This window comes from Lissotriton vulgaris, chromosome 11 (assembly GCF_964263255.1).
Source record: "Lissotriton vulgaris chromosome 11, aLisVul1.2, whole genome shotgun sequence".
NCBI classification, from domain to species: domain Eukaryota; kingdom Metazoa; phylum Chordata; class Amphibia; order Caudata; family Salamandridae; genus Lissotriton; species Lissotriton vulgaris.
The window spans coordinates 746,263,557-746,285,649 of NC_141699.1; the positions used below are offsets into that span (position 1 = coordinate 746,263,557).

General features: G+C 44.7%; 1 protein-coding gene across 1 annotated transcript in view; it reads right to left on the reverse strand.

Moving 5' to 3' along the window:
• Nucleotides 1-9,851: 9,851 nt before the first annotated feature.
• PCCB (propionyl-CoA carboxylase subunit beta) overlaps nt 9,852-22,093 on the reverse strand; it is a 468,181-nt gene continuing 455,939 nt past the window's right edge. The window contains exon 15 of the mRNA XM_086943865.1: nt 9,852-10,434. Coding sequence (XP_086799991.1) covers nt 10,313-10,434 — 122 coding nt within the window. The 3' untranslated portion in view covers nt 9,852-10,312. The remainder of the gene's footprint in view (nt 10,435-22,093) is intronic.

Consider the following 22,093-nt stretch of genomic DNA (forward strand, 5'->3'; position numbering starts at 1 on the left):
AACACACACCAGTTACATCTCGGTTGCCCTGCTTGGTCTGGTAGTGGTGGCAGTATCTCAATTAATGATCTCCCCGAGTGTTCGGTTGTAAATTCACTGTTATATATTCACCTTTGGTCCACACACAAATCAAGAGGGACAGAGGTTCTGAGGCCGCAACAACAGTAGTATTGGTTTAGTTGGATCCTACTCACGACATACTTATGATGTGACTCACCACTCCCAAATGCCCCTCAGGGACTTCCGTACGGGATAACCTGAAAATACTTTCGCTTAACGTTAAATGCCTTAACCATCCGGTTAAATGGAGGAAAATTTTGGACTATCTCCAGAGACAGAACGGGGACGCTGTCTTATTACAAGAAACTAAGATTGATGCTAAACAATTCAACACACTTCAAATAGATTTTACAACGAAGTTGTTGGTTCAGAGGCGTTGGGTAAGAAAAACGGTGTTCTGACCTTAATAGCGAAAAAATCAAACATTGAAATAGGAACATACACGGCCGATACTAAAGGGAGGTGGATCACGACTAAATTGATTAAAGACAACACAGAGTTCTTTATCACTAATGTCTACGCACATAACACTATCGACTCAGATTTATGGAATTAACTATCTAAACAGATCAAAAATATCCCAGATTCGCCATTGCATATATTGGTGGTAGATTTTAATCTGCCTCTAGATCCAGCTCTGGACAGGGACTCACGATGTGCGTATCGCAGTAACAACTCCCATAAAGCCTTTACTAACCTCTGCTCCCGTTTCAATCTGCTGGATTCTTGGAGACTGCAAAACCCCACAGGCAGGGAATATTCATTTTACTCAGCACCTCACAATTTCTACACACGTATTGATTACTTATTTATTACAAGTAATTACACTGCTAGAATCATGGAGACGTCAATAGAACCGGGGTGGTATCAGACCACTCATGTATCTCCCTCTCTATTTCTAATGTAAAACCGACCTCTCGACAGTCCCTATGGAGACTAAATGATGAAGTGGTAACTAAGGAACAACACAGGAAAATCATAGAAAATGCAAATCAAAGTTACCTTGTGAACAATAAAAGAACCGACATGTCAGACCTCACTCGCTGGGAGGCTCTGAAAAGCACTATCAGGGGTGAGATTATTAAAATCAGATCTGCCATGAACATGGATCTCAACAAGGCTCTTGATGATTTAGAAAAGGAGATCTCTACCCTAGAAAGTATACACATAGCGTCTAGAGATGCAACAACCATGAACGAATTAGTGAACAAAAAATAAGAGTATAATAAAATAATAAGTAATAGGGCTGGAATATGGATTAACAGGCTAAAGAAATCCAGGCTCTGCGAATCAAATAAGGCAGGTAAAAGTCTAGCTGCATATTTAAAATTTAAGGTTCAGAAAAAAACGACGTAGATAACACCAAAATTCAGGATTATCTGAAGGAACGTGACCTCCCTTCCTTTTCAGATTCAGAACAGTTAAAACTCAACGGCCCTATTACCGTCTCAGAAATTGAGAAATCGATTAAATCGCTTAAATGTGGAAAGGCCCCAGGACCTGATGGCTTTAGTGCCAAATTTTAAAAGTGTTTCCCCTCGCTTTTAGCTCAACCACTCTTACACCTGTTCCACGAATTTAGTAATGAAGGCAAAGTCTCCAGAACTACTAAAGATGGGAAAGATCCGACAATCCCCCAAAAACATAGGCCTATAGCCCTCATTAACCTAGATTGTAAGCTTTTCCCAATGATTCTGGCCAATCGCTTACAAAAAGTTTTGCCTAAACTTATTCACCCTTCACAGGTTGGCTTTTTAAAGAATAGACTGTCCAGCGATAACACAAGGGTCTTAGCACACATATTGGAAAGGGTTAAACTCACTAGCTCTCCTACAGTGGCCATCACTCTCGATGTCGAAAAGACATTCGACAACGTTGACTGGACATATCTGGAAGCAACATTGTCTAAATTTGGGCTAGGAGAAAATTTTACGCGGATGGTAATGTCCCTATATTTTAGCCCCACGGCTACAGTCCGGGCAGGTGGTTCGATCTCCCCCTTCTTCCAATTAGAGCAAAGAACCAGACAAGGCTGCCCCCTCTCCCCCTCACTATTTTTGCTGGCCATTGAACCCTTCTTGTATCACATTAGGAATAATGATCGTATCTCAGGGGTCTACTTTAGCGATTACACGGTCACAATTACTGCTTACGCTGATGACGTCTTGGTGGTATCTGAAGAAGCTCAACAGGCTATCCCTGCTCTCATGTCCTCAATAGATGACTTCTCTAGGGTGTCCGGATATAAACTAAACAAAGATAAGACTAAAGTAAAACTTCTAAATAACCGCGGTGGCAAAGAGATTATGGGAGACTCCGGCCTTACATGGCAACCAATACCTGGGCATAGACTTTGACAAAGACCTGATCTCAACCCTTCACACTGATGAAACTTTACTCTACGAAAAGATTACCAAATTGTTGGAAGGGTGGTCCCCTAAATATCTCTCATGGTGGGGTAGGGCCGAGACTTTAAAAATTATGGTGACCCCTTTGGTTAATTATTTAGCTAGTATGCTGCCAATTACTTTCTCAGCTGATTTCCTGAACAAGGTCTATAAGCTCTTCAACACGTTCCTATGGCAAGGTAAGAAACCCAGAATATCAATGAATAAGCTTCAGCTATCTAAGGATAAAGGCGGTCTGGGTCTTCCTAATTTTAGGAATTATCAAACAGCGTTCCTATGCAAACAAGGAGCCAATTGGTTGACCGTACACCCGGACTACACTCCAATCTGGCTCGATATAGAAAAGTCGCTCATCAATAAAATGCCTCTATCTGCCCTCCTCACCATGGACCTTTCCCAACTTCCTCACTCACAGTACATTCTCCTTAATACTAATAGACCCCTTATACAAAAAGACCACCTCTATAAAATAAAAGTTAACAAGTCTAACATTAACTCTTTATGGCGAAATCCTTCTCTAAGGATTAATGGTAGTATGCTCTTCTGGGAACAGTGGTCTCAAAAAGGAGTAATCCTAGTAAAAGACCTGTCTACAGGGTCGCTGCAGTTGCCTTTCTCAACCCTTCAGAGCCAACACAATTTAACCTCCATGGATATTTATGACTTTTTAAAATTCACAGCTCTCCTTTCGGAACGCTCTTTTAAGCCCTAAGAACCATCATTAGTTCCTTAATTGTCACCGATACTGAAAGCAGGTCACACCGTCTCCAGAATTTACAAACTTCTATTACCTAATCCGTGGAAGACATACAAACTAAGTAAGGCCAAATAGGAATCTGAACCCAACTCCACAAATATCTCATTTGAATGGGACAGAATATATAGTTAATCCTTCTCGAATAAAATATCCCCTATTTTATCACAGACCAAGTATATGTTACTCAATAGGACATACTGGACCCCGGAAAAACTCTCTAAACTTCGCCTAATCGAAAGCCCGACATGCTGGAACTGTAACTCTGCAATCGGAGACCTCGCCCACATGCTCTTCACCTGCCCTATCTTTTGTGTATAGGTCACATTTTCAACATCTATCCTCCTAGGGAATTCTCCTATATCTTGTTAGGCGTCCTAGATCCGGCACTGGTCCATATTAATGATCAACAATTGATGGATCTCATGCTAACCTTAGCCTGTAAAGTTATATTATGCAAATGAAAAAATGCCAAAGATGTATCTTTTAGAGTTTGGCAGGAATGGCTGCCCTTCCTTAGAGGCATGAATAATCCAGCACTTCACACTTCTCCATGGCGTAAGGCTCATCGGAAACTATGGAAATCCCTTGACGCCTCATCATTCTCATTTGACCCTCCATGAACTCCACCTATTGTGATTATATTTGTAATAACAATATATCACCATTGCTATTAAGGTTGAGATGTTAAGATTATTTAATCTCATGTATAATGTATGTCGTAGGACATTTGGTATATATCAATATGTTACCATATACCATGGTGTATAAATACGTCTTCTGCTGTTTTCACATCCTCTGGTCCTCACGTAAACATTAGCTACATTTGTTAGGCACTTGAGCACTTTAGCCTGAATGCAAGGATTTTCATGTATGTATTGTTCGATTTGGCCTTATTATTATTATTAATATTGCTATTTTTATTTATTTTCCTTTCCTATCTTCCTTCATTTTATGTTTGTATTTTGTTCTTTTGTATTTGTGTTTTTAATAAAAATGATTTGAATAAAAAAAAAAAACAATTATGTAGGTGTTGAACACTTAAGGCGCAACGTAAAAAATGTAATAAAGCAATTGCTGCCATTGTTGCATTTAACCAAAGTAAGCAAATATGCGATTTGGCTGTCGCATGAATAACTAATTCACATATTGCAGAGTTTGACAGACATGTTCAGTATTGCCTGCAGTATTTGCAAAGATAAACTTTCATTTTAGTGTGAGTTGAGTTTTTCATCATTGTTCCCAAATTTCTATTCAATTGTGAATTAATGAGTGCAGAGACTACACAGTCGGGCGGAGATCACCACACAAAGTTGTATCCAGGTCTATCAATTTGCGTGTGGAGTTCTCTGCCCTGACTGCATAGTCTCTGCAGTCAAACTTGCTATCAGCTCTCCTCTTTGGAATAGCAAAGAAAAACGCTCCTTAAACTAAAGTGTAATTTCACCTATGTGAATCAGGCCCTCAGAGATAATTCTACAAAAGTCTGTTATTAAAATGTATTTTTCCTATTGGAACGCCACTGTTACCATTACAAGAATGCTATGTTTGTGCAGCACATTGCAACTCATGTGCTTATGAAGTACTGCTCGATAGTTCTCCAATATTCTTACAGTTTAAGTGCTTCCCTTAGATGATGAGAAGGTTCTACCTATGCTAAGGCTAAGCATAACCTGTCCCTAACGAATATGTGGCTGTGTTAATGATACATCCCCTCACAGGACGATCGGACTATGGAATAGCTCTTGATCCCCAGTTCTATCCATATATACTCCCACGGAATTGGGAATACTGTTTCACTGATTGAGGTCTGGGAGTGTAACGTGCATTGTTTATCTCCAATTTGCCATACTTTGTAAGGGAGGGATTGATACTCTTTTACACAGTCCGGCCTTCGCTTCTTGTGGGTTGATTCTCTTCTGATGTTTTGATGTGCAGCTTGGACTGTGATATTATTTTGCTGCTTCTCTTACTGAGACATGTGCCCTCAATTTGTTTGACCTTTGTTTCTGCTTTACTTGCAATAAACAGACTTTGCAATAAAGTACTGCTACATATGTTGTTGACAATGACATACACGACACATTACACATTAGATATGTAAGTAACATATGGCGGTAGAAAATGTACACAAGGTCAACCTTGACTATTTCAAGCAACAAATAGCAGTTATGAGAACCACCACAAACAAAAAGCAGGCGTGATACAACAGAGTAGCATTACAATATGTCATATTAGCAATGAACAGTGACAAGTCACATAATCGCCATAGAATTAACTTTTTATAAGGTTGTTGGTTCAGTAGTCTTGAAACTCCACGTGCATTGCATTTCAGACATGTATTTATGATGCACATCTAGCTATTTGTGTTCTGAAAACTACAAGTCCGAGGATTTCTTGAAAAACTGTTAGTAATGATCTACTGATGCGCAGACCGTATACATTTTGCAGCCATGACTCCGGTTAGGGTAAGGTCAAGTCAAGTCAAGTCAAGTCATAAAATTTGTATAGCGCACTACATACCCGGAGGGTTTCAAGGCGCTTAGGAAGGGGAGGAAGATTATTTGTCAAATATCCACGTTTTAAGCTGCTTTCTGAACGCTAGGTGGTTCTGGGTGAGGCGAAGGTGAGCGGGGAGTGAGTTCCATGTTTTAGCAGCTAGGTATGAGAAGGATCTGCCTCCCATGGTGGTCTTGTTGATGCGAGGTACAGCGGCGAGGGCTTGGCTGGAAGAGCGTAGTTGGCGGGATGGGGTGTAGAAGGACAGTCGAGCACATGACAGGACATCTCATTCATATCAAACTTTATGACAAATACAGTTCATGTACTTACCATCTCTCTGCTGCTCAAACTCCTCCAGCTGAACATTGATGGTTGGTCAGGCTTTCTTGAGGACCCTCCTGTATAGTGGGGTCATGCTGGGCTGCTGTAAATGGGGCTGGGAGGACCCACCCATGACGTTCTATGCCTTTATCAGAGTCCGGCTTCGCAGGTCCTCCCAGCGTTTTCTGCACATTTTTCCCTGCCGGTTGTACACCCCTGCTACAGTGCATGGCAATGTCCCGCCAGAAATGGGCATGCAATGCACTGCTGAACGGGGTTTCAGGGCGCTATAAAGCTGATGGTACTTAGCAAGCACCCTCTCACTAATGATTTTTAATTCACTCACGGTGAAGGGGTGCCTTCTCATCTAGACCCTCGGCCATGTTGGGAGCAGGATAGATGAACAGAGCAGCAGAATGGAGGAACAGGCTTCTCTGAGGTGAGGATGGGAAAGAATGATCTAAAAACTGCTGACTTCAGCTTCTTGCAAGTTATTTCCTGTATGTAATTTCTGTCTATGTCCGTAAATGGGGAGGAGACTCCGTAAACAGGGCGGGTCATGTATTCGGTTTGAGTATAGCTCATTTGGTATGGCTCTGGACTTGTAACCAACATTTATGCTATGCAAATTGGACTGATGGTGAGTGAGTACTTACCCAGAAACCGCATGTTCCCACATTCGGCAGCTAACAAGCAGCGTGCAATAGGTGATCTGCAGAACATTTTACAGATAAATACTGACATACAACAATCTATTTCCTGTCTGTATTCATTTTTTAAAGTGGAAATATAGAGGAAATTGTGCTTCTTTTGAGTGACTCACCTTGTCGCCCTTCATGGTTTTCCAGACCAACTGCTAAGATAGACCTCATGTGGATTTAAAGTCAGGATGAGATTCCCTTAAATACAGGCATATGTTAGCAAAATGGGGCGATATTCAATATCAGTAGACACGTTTTTCAGTGGAGGGGCATCATCTTCCCTGAGAAACTTTTGTTTAGAAATGAATAAGCACTTTGGATAGGTTTTTATTTTCCACTTATCCAAGTAGCCACGAGAAACCATCCTCTAAAGAGCCTGTTAATGTAGCTTTGATGGGATGTGGGCCTATTCACATGGACAATGACAGTAATGAGCTCTTAATGCGGTTTCAGCGGATAAAATAAATGCATTATTTGGATCCATGACTGCCACTGAAGTTTTGTTTTCCCCCCAAAAAACTTTGATTTTTACAACTAACTGTATAAAGAACCAAGATAACGTCTCCTACCCAGGACAAAGTAACAGGGTCCCAGTACCCCAGATTATGCAACAGATCAGTGACGAGTCTTGATTTGTATTTGTGGCGTAGACATTTAAGAAATGATAGGGCAGTCCCTGGTGGTTCCCCTACAGATATCCCTCCTCTTGTCCCAATCCTTTATCATACGTGCTACTTCATCTGAGAAGTCTTTGTGCAGAGAAATCATAACCCCCCCCCCACCCTTTCATAGTATTTGTAGAGACAAAGAACTGTGTGGGGTAGAGTCTATGCCACATCAATGGTGTGTCTTTGATTCTCAAATGGGCAAACTACGTCCGGACAAGCTTCAAGTACTACTCACCATACCCTGTGTCGTTTACTTAGGAGGTCAGACCATTTACATTCCAAGTTATCAATGTTGCCATCTTGCTGGGAAGTGTGATTGCATGGGAGTGCAGTTCATGCTGAGCATCTACCGGCTTGCCAGCTAAAGACAACTGAACACAATGAAATCCCCTGTGAAAGGTCAAACATATAAAACTTCCTCTCAACTCCTTCCCAAAGTCCCCGCCTCCCTTCCTCTCAAATCCTTGTCGAGCTTCAACCCAATGCTCACCCAAATAGGAGAGCAAAAATGCCTCCTGCGTGATGAATCGCACTGCAGCCTACAAAGCTCCCCTACCCCTCCCATGCCCCAGAGAAGTTCAACGAGTCAAATTACTAACAGAGTAATTAGCAGCCCAAATACGTGGGCGCCTCCCTTTTGGTAGATCCAATCGAAAGTCTCACGTCCTTTCAATAACAACTTGAGTACAACCTACTGAAATATATAACATCTAGACCTCCTTACAGGTGATGCGTAAACAGACAGAAATGGCAAAGAGTAGCTAAACAGTCATGGTCATCATGTGTCTGCAGGAAGGATCTCTCATCCCATGGGTGTCAGATTACTTGTGGGCTGCTAGGAGTTATGTTGCAGGTTTCTCCCACCTTTCCTTAGGTCTAACTGGTCATTCCTTTCCCGCCATCGGTGACTCTGCATTCTCTCGCGAGGGCCCTAAAGTCTCCTGGGCCTTCTCCAGACTGCATATTAAATTAGCCAAGAGTTCAATTGAAACCACAGAGCAAATGGGAAGTATTGAATCTGTTGCCGTTACAGTTCAGCCGTTACTGGGGCTACGGTACATCTCTTATTCAGTATGACTTGAGAGGTCATGGTATCTCTTGATGTGTTCTTGGAAAACAAGTTGGTCAACGATTTTAGACTCTCCTGTCCTTCTGCTGCAAGGAGCCCAATTTAGCAATGGTATCCCTCAGTCTGGAGTTGGGGCAGGCCTTGGCACCCCAACTCTATGTGCAAGGGCCATCGGGATCTCTGTAAGAGAATACTGAACCATGCCATCAGTCTCCTCATTTTCCGCTACGAGACGTCTGCCTTGCTACTAATTTCTTTCAGTTTCGCGAGCACTCCGCTCTTTATCACAATGTCCTCCTCATTGGCCGCCACTCCCAGCTGGCAACAGGATCTCTTTTGTACCACCGAAAGGCCGGAGGCAAAGTCAGCCTTTAATGCTTGCATTTGCGTAGCTGGCTATTTTATCGTGGAGGTCCACTAAACCAGACTGGAAGTCCTCTTACTTTATTGGAGGTCCACACTGCCCTTTTTCATAACACTACTGACTTGCTGGGTGGAATGAAATTGGGTTCTTACAAGCAATATGCCCCCAGCAATCTCCGAGTGTTGTTTTAACTGCTTGGACTTGGGCGGACAGAATAGAGGAAATTGCCCAGAGGGCCAGGCGAAGGGCACGGAAATGGTTTCTTAACTATTCACTGCCCTCACTGGGAAAGGCGTGTGGCAACCCTTCTAGTCCCATAGAGAGGGGCTCACAGAGTGCCCTGCGTCATGTCCAGCCAAGGGGGCGAGGGGTCATTAAGGCGGTCTACCTACATATAATTCCCCATAGATTAGAATTGGGATCCTGGGGCCAAATTCGCTCTGTGTGGCTCTAAGAGCTCGGACTTCATGCCAGGTGGTAACTGCAAAATATCAGTCCCGTGAGTTCCGATTGCCTGACAAGCACCCAGGGAGCAGGCAAAAGTAGGTTTCAAGCTGCTTGTCTGACGCTGCGAAGACTGCACCCTGTTCTTCGGCTGGGCGCATTACTCTAGTGCCAGCCTCATTTTCATCCCACCTTGTGCAGAGAAGTGGTGGCCGCTACTCTGCATCACCATGGAGCCAATTCAAGGAACTTTGCGGTACCTCAGTGATCCGGAGTGCTCACTCAGGGTGCTCCAGGGATCGAATCATTTCAGCCTCACTGTACCAAATCTGATGTGAATTAGAGCTGCGGCAGGCAGCTGGTTACTGAGGTCGCGGCTAGGAGATCATTAGCTAGAAGCCATACTCGTACGGCTGCAGGTCACATTCCCACCACTGAAGTTTTGCTGTAGGTTAGAGCAATCTGAAATTCAACACTGTAAAAGTTACATTTTGAGGAAGGTTTCATATCAGAGAAGGTCTTTCTCGTCCAGGCTAAAGAATGGTTTGAGCAAGTCTCTGTTAAATTTAAGAAACTTTTATTTTAAAGTGATTCAAAAAAACTCCAACCCTACCGGAAGAGAGTTCAATCTTAAATAAAAACTATTAAATTCAATACTTTTTGTATGAAACTTCGCTGCAAAATCTCTATTTTAATTAATCATAACTGATCAATAGATCTTTGATCCCAGGAGAAAAATAACTTCAATGTGCTACACAGAAAGCAAGCACAGGAACAGTCCACGTAAATATGCATTTGCAGAAGGAGCATTTTTTTTGAAGTGCTAATATAATATTTTTGAGCCAGTCATGTTCGTTACCAATTCTGTCTATTTCAAATATGCATTCGCGTTAATTGTCCCATTTTATAACTTTTCTTCTAGAAAATACAACTGGGACAACACGGTTGTGGCAGTCACTGCAGAGATGTCACTCCGCTTTCGTAGTGCTCAGTATTTCTGTTAATTTCACTTTCATCGTTTCTACAAAGGGATGTTGGCATGCTTCTTCCAAGGATTTGATTGCTGTTTACTTGCAAGCACCTCCAGGTCACGGCAAATACGTATTCGAGTTGTAGACGGTTGGATTATGTCATCAACAAATCCTGCGAAGATAACGGCATAAACTGATTTAGTTTTAAAGAAACCTCCAAAGATTTCAACCAACTGATCTATGAATTAGTTAGGCTAAACTAGAACTATACATGGGAAAAGAATCTAATGGTTAAGTAAGGCTTAAACTTATCATGTCACTTATATTGCGTTTGAAACCAAACAATAAGTTTCCTTAGGGAAAGAATACAGGATTATTAAAAAATAAAAAACAATGGAACCATATACAGTATAACAAAACATTGTGAACTTAGATTAATTAAAATAATACAAGGATGTATCCATTAGTATAGCCGAAGAGTAAAATTACAAACTTTGTGGACTACTCAGCTTGTACAAAACAAAAAACAAAAATCTACAAACTTAACAAAACGGGTCAAAATAATATAAAAAAGTAAGACAGCATATAGGGGAGATTAAAAAAGGGTACAGTACAATATTCTCTTAAACAAACTATGGTTACCAGCATAAACATTTTAGCTGAAATACATAGTGGATGTTTTCTTTTTGGTGGATTCATTTACATTAGCACTCCGTCTCAGGAGCTAACTCTTTGCAACAAGCACTGGCGTTGCCAATAGGTCTCGCAGTAGGAAAGTTGGAGCTATTGGTTTTGTAAATGACAAAGCCCTTTATGTTTTTAAAATGAAAAAAAAAATAAAAGGCATTGTTATTTGCAATTGTAATGGTTCCAACTTTCCTACTGCGAGACCTATTGGCAACGTGAGTGGCGTTGCGTGGGTGAGTGGCGTTGCGTGGGTGAGTGGCGTTGCGTGGGTGAGTGGCGTTGCGTGGGTGAGTGGCGTTGCGTGGGTGAGTGGCGTTGCGTGGGTGAGTGGCGTTGCGTGGGTGAGTGGCGTTGCGTGGGTGAGTGGCGTTGCGTGGGTGAGTGGCGTTGCGTGGGTGAGTGGGGTTGCGTGGGTGAGTGGGGTTGCTTGGGTGAGTGGGGTTGCTTGGGTGAGTGGGGTTGCTTGGGTGAGTGGCGTTGCGTGGGTGAGTGTGGTGTTGCGTGGGTGATAGTGGGCTTGCGTGGGTGATTTCCCTTTTAATGAATATTTATTTTTTTAATCATGGTGAGCTGGCCACAGACATGTAGCCCCTAAGCACCGACCATACCCTTGTATATAACACCCAGCAATTAAGGTTGTTGCAGGGTTAGAAACAACTCATGCAGCATAAACACAGGCAGGGCAAAACAGTGGTTTCACAGCAGAATCGGCAGTCTGAAAACCGTAGCAAGGCACAGGGTTTGGGGGACGGGCATGCAATGAAGAGACAGGAAACAAATTAAATGGGGGAGGGGGGGGGGCAGGAACGATTGGAAAGCTCGCAGAGGAGGAGAGATAAAAGCTGCAAATGCAGTAATAGTGATAGATAGCAAATACAACTTTGCTCAGGGTACTTTATCAATAAAATAAATATTCATCTAAAAAAGTTTGATTGCAAAGCGTCCTGTCCAGCTTAATGAGTGCGTGTTGCAAGCTGGTCAATGATGTCACAGAAAGGGCTTAAAAGTTTCCCCTCTTCTAGGTAAGGACATGGATGGCTGCGCACTCTATGCACGGGGAAGGGTAAGTTGAGGGAAACGTTGCATTCGTGCTCGGAGGGTGGGGGAGGGCTCAACACCAATCCGGAAGGTGAGAGCGCTCACTTTGAAGCTCCGTGGGCTCCTGTGGTGACCTCAAACAAAACAAGGAGGGGAAAAAAATGGTGTGCCTGCAGAAATGTTGTGTGGGGAAAACAAATGTAAGCCTGGGGCCACGAATTACTTCTTAAATCCACTTGGGAACGTAACTGTCAACGGCAAACGGCTATCTGCGCCAGAATAGCAAACGAGACAATTATGTAAAAGAAAATTAGTTTTTGCAGCTTAGTGGATATTGGGAACGGGTTTAGACGCTTTAACCAACTGTTCTTAAAATCGAGCTTTATTTTCCGCAGTACTGTAAGCATGAACACTCCAAGCAGACAGCCCACAGATGTGCATCAACAGACACACCAGTCACACCAGTCACTTAAGAAATATGCAGTGCACAACTGAGGCAGATCACAACAAGGTAGAAGAGTATTCTTCACTGTCGGATTTAGCATCTTTATCTCCAGTGAGGTATAAAAGCTGGATGATTAAAAAAAAAACACTCTTAAATAATAATAATGATGATGCCCAGGCCAACGGGTCTGGCTTGCACTGGAGTCCTGACTAAAATATTTAATGGTATCACAGTGAGATAGCATCGCAGAAGACTTTCACAGCTGATCATGAAAAGCATTGCACAAATGAATGCGAGTATCTTTCTATTATAAGTTATTTTAATGGATCAGCAGAAAAACAATTATGATGTACATTATGATTTAGACTTGGTATGTTTTCGCTGGAATATAGACATTTGTCCGGAAAAACAGTAATGCAAATAGATTCATGCATTTCTTAGGGCGTACCTGAGTGCCAGGGCTGTGGCCGGAGGGAAGCCGGATGGGGGCAGGAGAGCCTGGTGGGGGGCGGGAATGCGAGCGAGGGGAGGAGAATGGAGGGGGAGGCAAGACAGAGGCAAGGAGTGTGGCAAATGGCCGGAGGGAAGCCGGATGGGGCAGGAGAGCCTACGAATGGCGCTTTCACTCCTGTACACCAGTATTGTGCTCTTTGTAAGCATATTAGAGGCCTTGACGTACAGTGATCTATGACTAATGGACTTGGCTTGAAACTGGAATTATTTCTCAGGCGCAGTGTACAGGATCGGGGTACAGATTTTCATTTTAAGTAGTGAAAATGAGTGGTAATCGGTGCTGTTCACCGAAGAAAAAAGTAAAGTTTCGGGAGAGCCTGGGGCGGGAATGCGAGCAAGGGGAGGCAGGCATATTACGAGGGAAGCCGGATGGGGGCGGGAGAGCCTGGTGGGGGGGGGGCGTGAATGCGCGAGGGGAGGCAGGCGGATTGGGAGGGAAGCCTGATGGGGCGGGAGAGCCTGGTGGGTGGGCCTGAATGCGAGAGAGGGGAGGTGCTGGTGTGGGAGGGGGGAGTTGCTGGTGTGGGAGGAGTGCTGCTAGGGGAGGAGAAGCCTGATGGCATGAATGTGAGAGAGGGGAGGTGCTGGTGTGGGAGGGGGGAGTTGCTGGTGTGGGAGGAGTGCTGCTAGGGGAGGACTGGGCTGGGCTTGCATGCGATGCGCGTGCATGTACACGGGAACTGCATGAAAACCGCGGGGCTGAAAGCCCTTTGGTTTCAGGATGTTTTCGCCACTTGAATTCTCGCTCCGCTCGATGCGCTTGCGCACATCGATAGGTCGCGAGACCTAAAAATGAGTGACTTGATGAAGGCAGTCTCAGGGTGCAAGTAAGGCAGCTACACATTGGTGGTTTTCCCAGAATACAGTCTACATTTACACTTAATTTGCACATGCCAGCTATCATAGAACTTTGTAGCGAGGGATCTGAACGGAGTTCTTGCCGCCAGGGGCTGAAGACAGTCACAAGATAAGACTCACTAGCTTAACAAATGTTACTTCACACTTAAACTCAGGAATGAAGTGACACCTAGAAGTAGTCCACTCTTGAAGCGTCGAAACTGGATTCCGTGGCGGAGCAATTCTACAGGTATTCACCATCGGTACTAACAAAACTTGGGAAAAACAATAAACTTAATATGTGGCACAGCCTTCATTTGTCTTGCCTAGACTAACACAAACCTCAGGGTACAAATCTGATCTATCCAGGTTAACTGTTTCAGGATTTCTCAGAGAAATATCGCATGCTATAAGTAACCTAAAATATCCTTATGTAGCAGTGCTCTTTGCAAAACAAATGCTGCTTCAAGCAAATGTGTCGAACAAGGGATGCCCAGAGGCTTTCCTGCATTTATCCAGCAGCTGCTCTCAATTAGCAAACACAGGGCTAAATTAACGATGAAGGAAATATCGCCACCAATGATCCACAGCTTTGTTCTTTTTTGAAGCACAGAGGATCAAAGCTATTTTCCAAATTTCTAGGATTTTTCAGGCAATAAAAAACTAGAATTCTGAAGACCAAATTCTGTTCAAAACGGAATGACTCATGCCAAGGAACAAAACAATTTTTTCCCGTACCAGAGTGAGCACACATATAAGGCACAACAGGGCCTCTATTACATATACTGTGGCGATTGAGGTGTGGTAATTTCTGCACCACAGTAGCGGTAATCCCAGGACATGGAATTACCATAGGATTACAAGTCATACTATATGAAGCTGTTATGGAATGATAAACATTGGAAATGTGTGTTTTCTCATCAATTTCTGTGCGTCATTCCTGATTTACAGGCTATTTTCTGGGGACAACTTCATCCAGGTATGACCTGGATAATTTGTCCTCTGAAACACCAGTGGTAATACTGCATGTGATATTAGTGCTTTAGAAGCCAATTTAGGCAGAAACTCTGTTTTCATGTGAAATCATTACTCTGAGGTTACTTTTAATGTGGGCCATATGTGCTAAGTCTCTCAAGGGACTCTTCTTAGGACAGTACCAAAACACTCATTGCCGTGTTAATTTCCAGAGGAAACTTTGAGAAGCAAAGTCAAAACTGAATTAGCCAGGCTTTATTCGAAAGCACGCTTTTCATTATTTCGCGTAAATCCGTACAACCAAGAAGGGGTTAAGAAGATGGTAATTTAGGGAATGCTAGTGTCCATAATGTAGCACAGCAGTCAGAGTGGCCGACTCAGGAGTTGGGGATCCAGGTTCGAGACTCTGCTCAACATCCTGTGATTCTGAGCAAATCACGTAACCTCCCCGTGCCCGTGGACAGTGCCTGGATACCCTCACTGGTGATAAGCTGCGCTATATAAATCTACAAATCACACATGCTCTTAGCAATTTAAAAGGGGCTAGGCCAGTCCTGATTGACTGGCCACAAATTAAACAAAACTTTGTTGCAGACACTACAGGACTCAGAGACATGGTCCATGCATTCTGAAAAGGACTTAATCCATACCCAGACATATTAAAAACATAATAGCCAACCAATTCATAGTTTGAGATGTACATCAATGTGTCCAGTAATTAACGAATGGTTAAATTGCCCAACAGAGCAGAACAATAAATATCTGTATTACCATAGGCATACTTGTTTGTGAAACATTAATGCTTTTATAGATTCAACATTTTCTCTTTATGTATAGGTCCTGGTTTTAAATCCAGGTTGTAGTTTGCGCCGATGCACGTTTCGGTGAAGCTCAGATGTGGGTCACCTTCAGGGAGCTAGATGATGGGCAGGAAATATGGTAGCACCCATACAGGTCAATAATGGATACCTGGCTTCCCTGGAGAGTTTTACTGGCCCCCTTCCTCCTGCGTCTTTTCAGTCCGGTTGGCGTCTCAACAGTGACTGGTTTCCCCATAACAGAGGATCCTTATTTTCCAGCCCTGGCAGCCGTACAACCCTAGTGCCTGTCCCACATTCTTAACAGTAAATACATCTCTGAAGGAACCTAACCTAAAAACTCCAGAAAAGAAGGGCTTCCAGTACCCCCTTCTCATTAAAACCAAAATGAATAATCCATTCATTGCAAAGTCTGGAATAGCAAATCAAGTATCAAGGTAGATAAACATCATAGTCTATCCTTGAAACAAATATATTTTAGCCAAAATGCCCATCCGAAGGTTCACAATGTATAGTGCCCGTTGAAACCGAAGATAACAATTAGCAGAAATGAAGCTGCCAACGGAACTGAACAATTATGTCCAGCTCTATACCACTGCATTCCACGCATACATATATAAATCCGAATTCAAACTTACAGAGGAGAGATGCAATGACATCTCACAATCTTTTTTTTAATAGCAGAATCATAACTCAGCAAGTGCAATCACATATGCAACACACTTATGTTTCCTTTGTATATACACATACACATGGATAAACAGAACTGAAAAACCAGCCCCAAAGTATGTTACAATTAGGGCTTCTGGTTTTCCGTTTAAACAGCTATCTACATATAAATACAGATGGAAAACTATTTTTCCTTTGTCTGTATTTATATTTAGAAGCTGTAAAATACCAGCAAACTTTGCGCGCTGCCATGCTACAGCCGAGTTGAATTGCCACGCCCCTCAGCTGCAGGGCGTTACAGTTTGTGATTTGCTGGAGATTTCTTCCAATTAGAGTCTTTTTTGACCTGCTGCAGTGCCCCTGAGCCAATTTTTGGATCCAGGCGTCACTGTGTGGATGTGTCAGTTATACGGCCCACCTTCAGCCATTTATTTTTGGGGGTCACCCCGTACTTCCTCCTATTCTTTTACCTTCACAGTGTCAACCCCGATTGCAGAAAGAGCCTCTCAGTCGCCATTTTTGTTGCTGCCCCAGCCTTTCTCTAGCCATCGCCGGGACGTTGCCACTCGAGTGAGCTCTGCCCCAGCCCGTCGCCATTTCAATAAAACACACAAGATGATGGACGGAATGTTGCGCAATGGCAAAACATTCACCCCCAGTCACAGACCTGGGTTTAATCCATCGTTATTTTGCTCACCAAGCCACCCCAGTTCAGACATAGCCATATGCAAATCAGTCTTGACCCTGTGCCTCATGGGAACAGTCCAGCCCGAACTGCCAAGCCATGTCTTCCCTGGACCGGAATCAAGCATCCAAGGACCGGTTTCTGGCTATCAGCCGTCTTCAGCCAGGATAGCTTGACTCCAGTGGCTTAGTGAGCACGGGACCCACGTCTGGGCATACCCTTCCCACATAGGGTGAACAGTAAAACACACAGTAAAACACACAAGATGATGGACGGAATGTTGCGCAATGGCAAAACATTCACCCCCAGTCACAGATCTGGATTTAATCCATCGTTATTTTGCTCACCAAGCCACCAGTGGCCATTTCAAGGCAAAGGTAAGTGTATTTTCCCGACCTATGTACTATTTGGGGACAGATGAATGACTGCTTCAGCGTCTACTCTTACTCGCAGGCGCTGGAGTGTTTGCATGTTTATGGCCGGGTTGCTCTTGCAGTGCAGTGCACTATGTACTGTCATGTAATCTTATGTAATTGGTGCGAAAAGGTAAAGCGCTCAAATACCTCTGGGCCGAGTTTGCGCTATATAAATATGCAACAACATGTGGCTGCAAGAACAATCCGTCCACAAACTCGGCAAACACTCCAGCCACTGCATCTTCAAAGTCAAGCAAAGATTGATGGCAAGTTCACAGTCTACTCGCAGGGGCTGGAGTGTTTGCCGAGTTTGTGGCCGGGTAGTTCTTGCAGTGCAGTACACTGTGTACTGTCACTTAATCTCCCTGTAACAACCAAAAATGAATATGTCCTTGTATTACCTAATTGGTGCACATGCTTCTTTATTTACTTGTCTAGTGAAGAAGAGTGGTAAGAGAGCTGAGAAACTTCACAATTGTCATGAGGATAGGGATTGACGGTAATAGAGGTTTGAAGGGCTGAGCCTCCTTTCACTCATGCCATTTTAAATACTTAGTGGAAAATTCTTAAGGAGGATTAAAAAAATCTACATCAGCACATTTAGCAGAGTTAGGCTAAATTATGTGCATAAGATAAATAAGCAACAACTATGGCTTTGTTCTATAGAATATAAAAAATGCTTCAGTTCTGACATGGTGAGACTGAACAAACTATAAAGAATCTCTTAAGTTATATCAAAGCAGCGAAGGGTGATACTGCTATTAAGACTTTTTTTCCCACTCTGAGGGGGAGGGCAAAAATGGAGAGCCCGATAGGGACCCGTCTCAGCACCTGCTTTTTAGAACTGCTGATTCTGAGCACCGGCAGGACCCAGCTCACTTAAAGCCCTGGAGGTAGGTGGATCCCCTCCTCTTGTGATTCATTAAATGGGGCAGTAGTTGGTCGGGGAGGGGGGGGGTGAGGTGCCTCAAAGATACCCTTTTCGGCTGCTGCTCAAACAATTTGAATGTATTTAGTCTCGGACTCTTTTTTTACTTTGCTTGTTAAGCCTATATTCCTTGTGCAGGCCAGTCTGGGGCCGCCTTATACAGGGGTCTCGTCGCTGCTAGAACCCTGGTTCCAAGCGCACCCCGTGTGGAAGTCTTGAGCCAGGAAGACAGCTTTCTGCTTCTATGAACCAAGCCTAAAGCACAAGCACAAAAAGGCATCAAAGGAAGCAGCGGCAATGCTGACCTGAGTGCACAACAGCAGCAGCTTATTTATATTACTGCAAAAAATCACCCTCCCATTTTTCACAGGTGAGGTCTGTTTTAATCTAAAAAAAAATGTCTGTAGTAGATTCTCACATCACCCATATTGAACAGAAATGAAAGGGACCCGGTGTGCATTGCCTATTTATGGTTTAATTTTTTTTATTCAACAATGCAGGAAACAAACGTGCATTACAACGGGCCACACAGCGCCCACCGTAGATACTAATAAATGCATTGATATTACTAGAAACAACAAATAACTGATAAAAGAAAAAGGAAGAAAACAGAGAGAACCCCCCGTCCATTTCTTCTATACAGCGTTGCACAGAGCGGAGTGTCGTTCATAAAACTAGGCCAGCCTATGTGGAGGGGTCCGGTGCAGTTAGGCATAAGAGGCGCAAGTATCTAGGGCAAGACAGCCCCCGGAAATCTTGTGCAAGCAGAGAGAGGAACGGCTGCCAAAGATCGCTGAAGGAGGAGCTTTTCCCGGCCAGGGTAAGAGAAATCTTTTCCATGCCCAGCACATGCCACAATCGCTGATGCCACCCAGGGCCGGACTGGCAGTTACGGGCACCGGGCATTTCCCCAGTGGGCTGGAGGGGTGGGGGCCGGTTTTGTGGCTGCAGGGGGCCGCTTTTCTTACAGAGTGCCGGTTTTGTAGCAGCGCTGCAAAATCGGCACTCTGTAAGAAAAGCGGTAGCAGTGCTTTGCGAGTAACAACCCCCTCCCCTCCTGTTTCCAGGGCTGGTGGAGAAGCAACCAGCCAGGGCTGGTTGCTGGTCTCAGTCCGGCCCTGATGCCACCCTGTATGTGCAGGAATTTGAGGGGATCTCCAATGAATTAATATGTTCTGAATGGCTATGGCTATCTGCCCCCTCGTCTAGATTTCAAAGGGTAGGTGTGCGGATTTGGTACCCCCAACAGGACATATGCAGGAAGCCTAGGGAGTTCTGTGTCAAGGTGCTTGTCAACATCGTCCAGTATTTGCGTCCGGAGATGTTCACATTCCCATAAAAGGTGAACCAGTGTGCCCCTCTTCCCACACCCTCTCCAACAAGGCTCTGTGTAGCGTCATCTCTGGGGGATTGTACCAGTAATAAACAAGCTTGGTGAATGTTTCTGTAAGGCCTACATGCGTTGCTGTGTGGCGTGCCCTGTAGCATGCACCCTCCTACTCCTTGGGACTAAGACTATGTCCAAGATCCCTTACCCATTGCGCGCGTCCCACATAAGTGAGGGTATATCGGGACAGAGCATCTTATACAGATCCGAGATCAGCTTCTTGTCCGAAGACTGTGTGATGAGCCACCGATCATAGGGGGTGAGAAGCCTAGTCGTCTGCGTTCGGTTACCAGAATGCATAGCTCAATGTCGGACCTGTAAGTAGTGCAGTTGTTCGGATTCTGGGAGGCCGTAATCGGCCCTGAGTAGCGAGAAGGGGATAAAATGTCACCTTTATCAAATAAGAGGCTTAAGGCTCGGCATCCGGCCTCTCTCCACAACAGAAAGGACTGTGGGCCCATCCCGGGACTAAAGTCAGGATTATCAAAAAGTGTTGTGAGCAGGGAAGGGAAGGTCGTTAGGTCATGGCGCGTATTGGTCCGATCCCAAACTTTAAGGGTTGCACGTGTCACCTGTGAAGCGTATAAGTTGGGTGGACGTTGGGATTTCCGGAGAAAGGGAATTTCCATGAGACGTACCAGCGACTGCTCAATCCTGAAAAATCCTTGGATTCAGCTCGGCTCCATTCGACCAAGTGTCGGAGCTGCGCAGCGTTATAATAGAGCATGAGATCCGGAATCCCAAGGCCCCCTTCGTGAGGTGGGAAGAAGCTGACTAACCGTTTCGTTCTCTGCTTGCACCCTTGCCAAATAAAAAGAGAGTTCAGATTGCACCCTATGCATTCAGCCTGTAGGGGGCTACAAGGGGAGCGTCGGAAAAAGGTACAACATTTTGGGGAGGGTCGTCATCTTAATAGCTGTGGTACGCCCCAGCCACAAGATCGGACAGTGTTTCCTTCTCCACAGATCAGTGCGGATGTGTGTGTGGAGTTGGGAGTAATTAGCTGTCCTCAAGGCCTGCAAGGTCGGGGCCAATTTTATACCTAAATAAGGGACATCATCATCAGACCACTGCAGGGGGTGCGCAGCCTGAAGATCCGCCCGCACTTGAGGCGACAAGGAGAGATTCAGCGCTGTAGATTTCGTCAGGTTAACCTTAAACCCGGAGGCCCTCGCGAAGGTATCCAATTCCTCCAAATAGGTCTCCAAAGCAATCCCAGGGTTCGCTAGGGTGACCAATACTTCATCCGCATATAGACTTATAGTGTGCGTGTCCCTTCCGAAGAGAATGCCAGTGATCAGAGGGTTGTCCCTGACTCTCCGTGCCATGGGTTCCACGTAGAGGGCAAAGAGCAAGGGCGACAAGGGGCACCTCTGCCTCCTGCCTCTATTAATAGGGAATGGGGTGGACGTGTGACGATTGGCCCGCACTGAAGCTGTGGGAAAACAGTAGCCGGTAAAAATGTGCATACGCATCTTGTCCCCATGCCAAGGCGGACCATTGCCTGCTCGAGATAGGGCCAGTGGACCCGATCAAAGGCCTTCTCTGCATCTATGGTTAGGAGCATGTTATATCCAGGGATGCGGGAGGCCTTTTTGATAAGGTGTGTAACACGATTAGTGTAGTCACTAGTCTGCCTCTGTGGAATGAATCCAGCCTGATCGGGGTCCACAAGCCCCGGCATATAGGGGACAAGCCGGGTGACCAATATTCCAGTATAGAGCTTCAGATCAATGTTCAAGAACGAGATAGGCCGATATGACCCACAATTCGTTTTGTCCTTCCCCAGCTTAGGGATGGCGGCTATCGTTGCCTCCAGCATGGAGGAGGGGATCGCTCCGGGTGTCGCAACGGGATTGAAGAGCCGGGTGAGCCGGGGGTAAGCGTTGAGCAAAACTGCTTATAAAAAGCCGGGGTGTAGCTGTCGGGGCCAGGCGATTAGCCAACTTCAAACGAGCAATAGCTGCTATGACTTCCTCCGGTCTTCTCTCTCTCTATATATATATGAGCCGCTGTTTAGGTGTCAAGGCAGGAAGACGGGCCTAGGTTAGATAAGCGTCTATATCCGATCTCTCCATGGGCTGTTCATCAAAGTTGGGCAAAAAAATTGTGGAAGATCTCAGCAATAGCCGCATCGTCCGAGCAGAACACTCCTGCATGGTCCCTAATCTCTTCAATTCCCTCACGCTGTCGAACCTCCCGAAGCTTATGCGCAAGCAGTCACCCACACTTAAACCCACCAACATAGAAGGAATGTCGCAGGCGCATCACAGCATATTTTGCCTTGTCACGGTCAATGGCAGCCAGCTGTGCCCAAGCTGCGGTTGACTGTCGCCATATGCGTGAGGCCCCGGTGCGCTAATGAATCTGCTCCAGCTCTCGCACCTTCTGTGTCAGTTCCTCCCTTTTCTTCTTGCGGTCCACGTTGTCTGC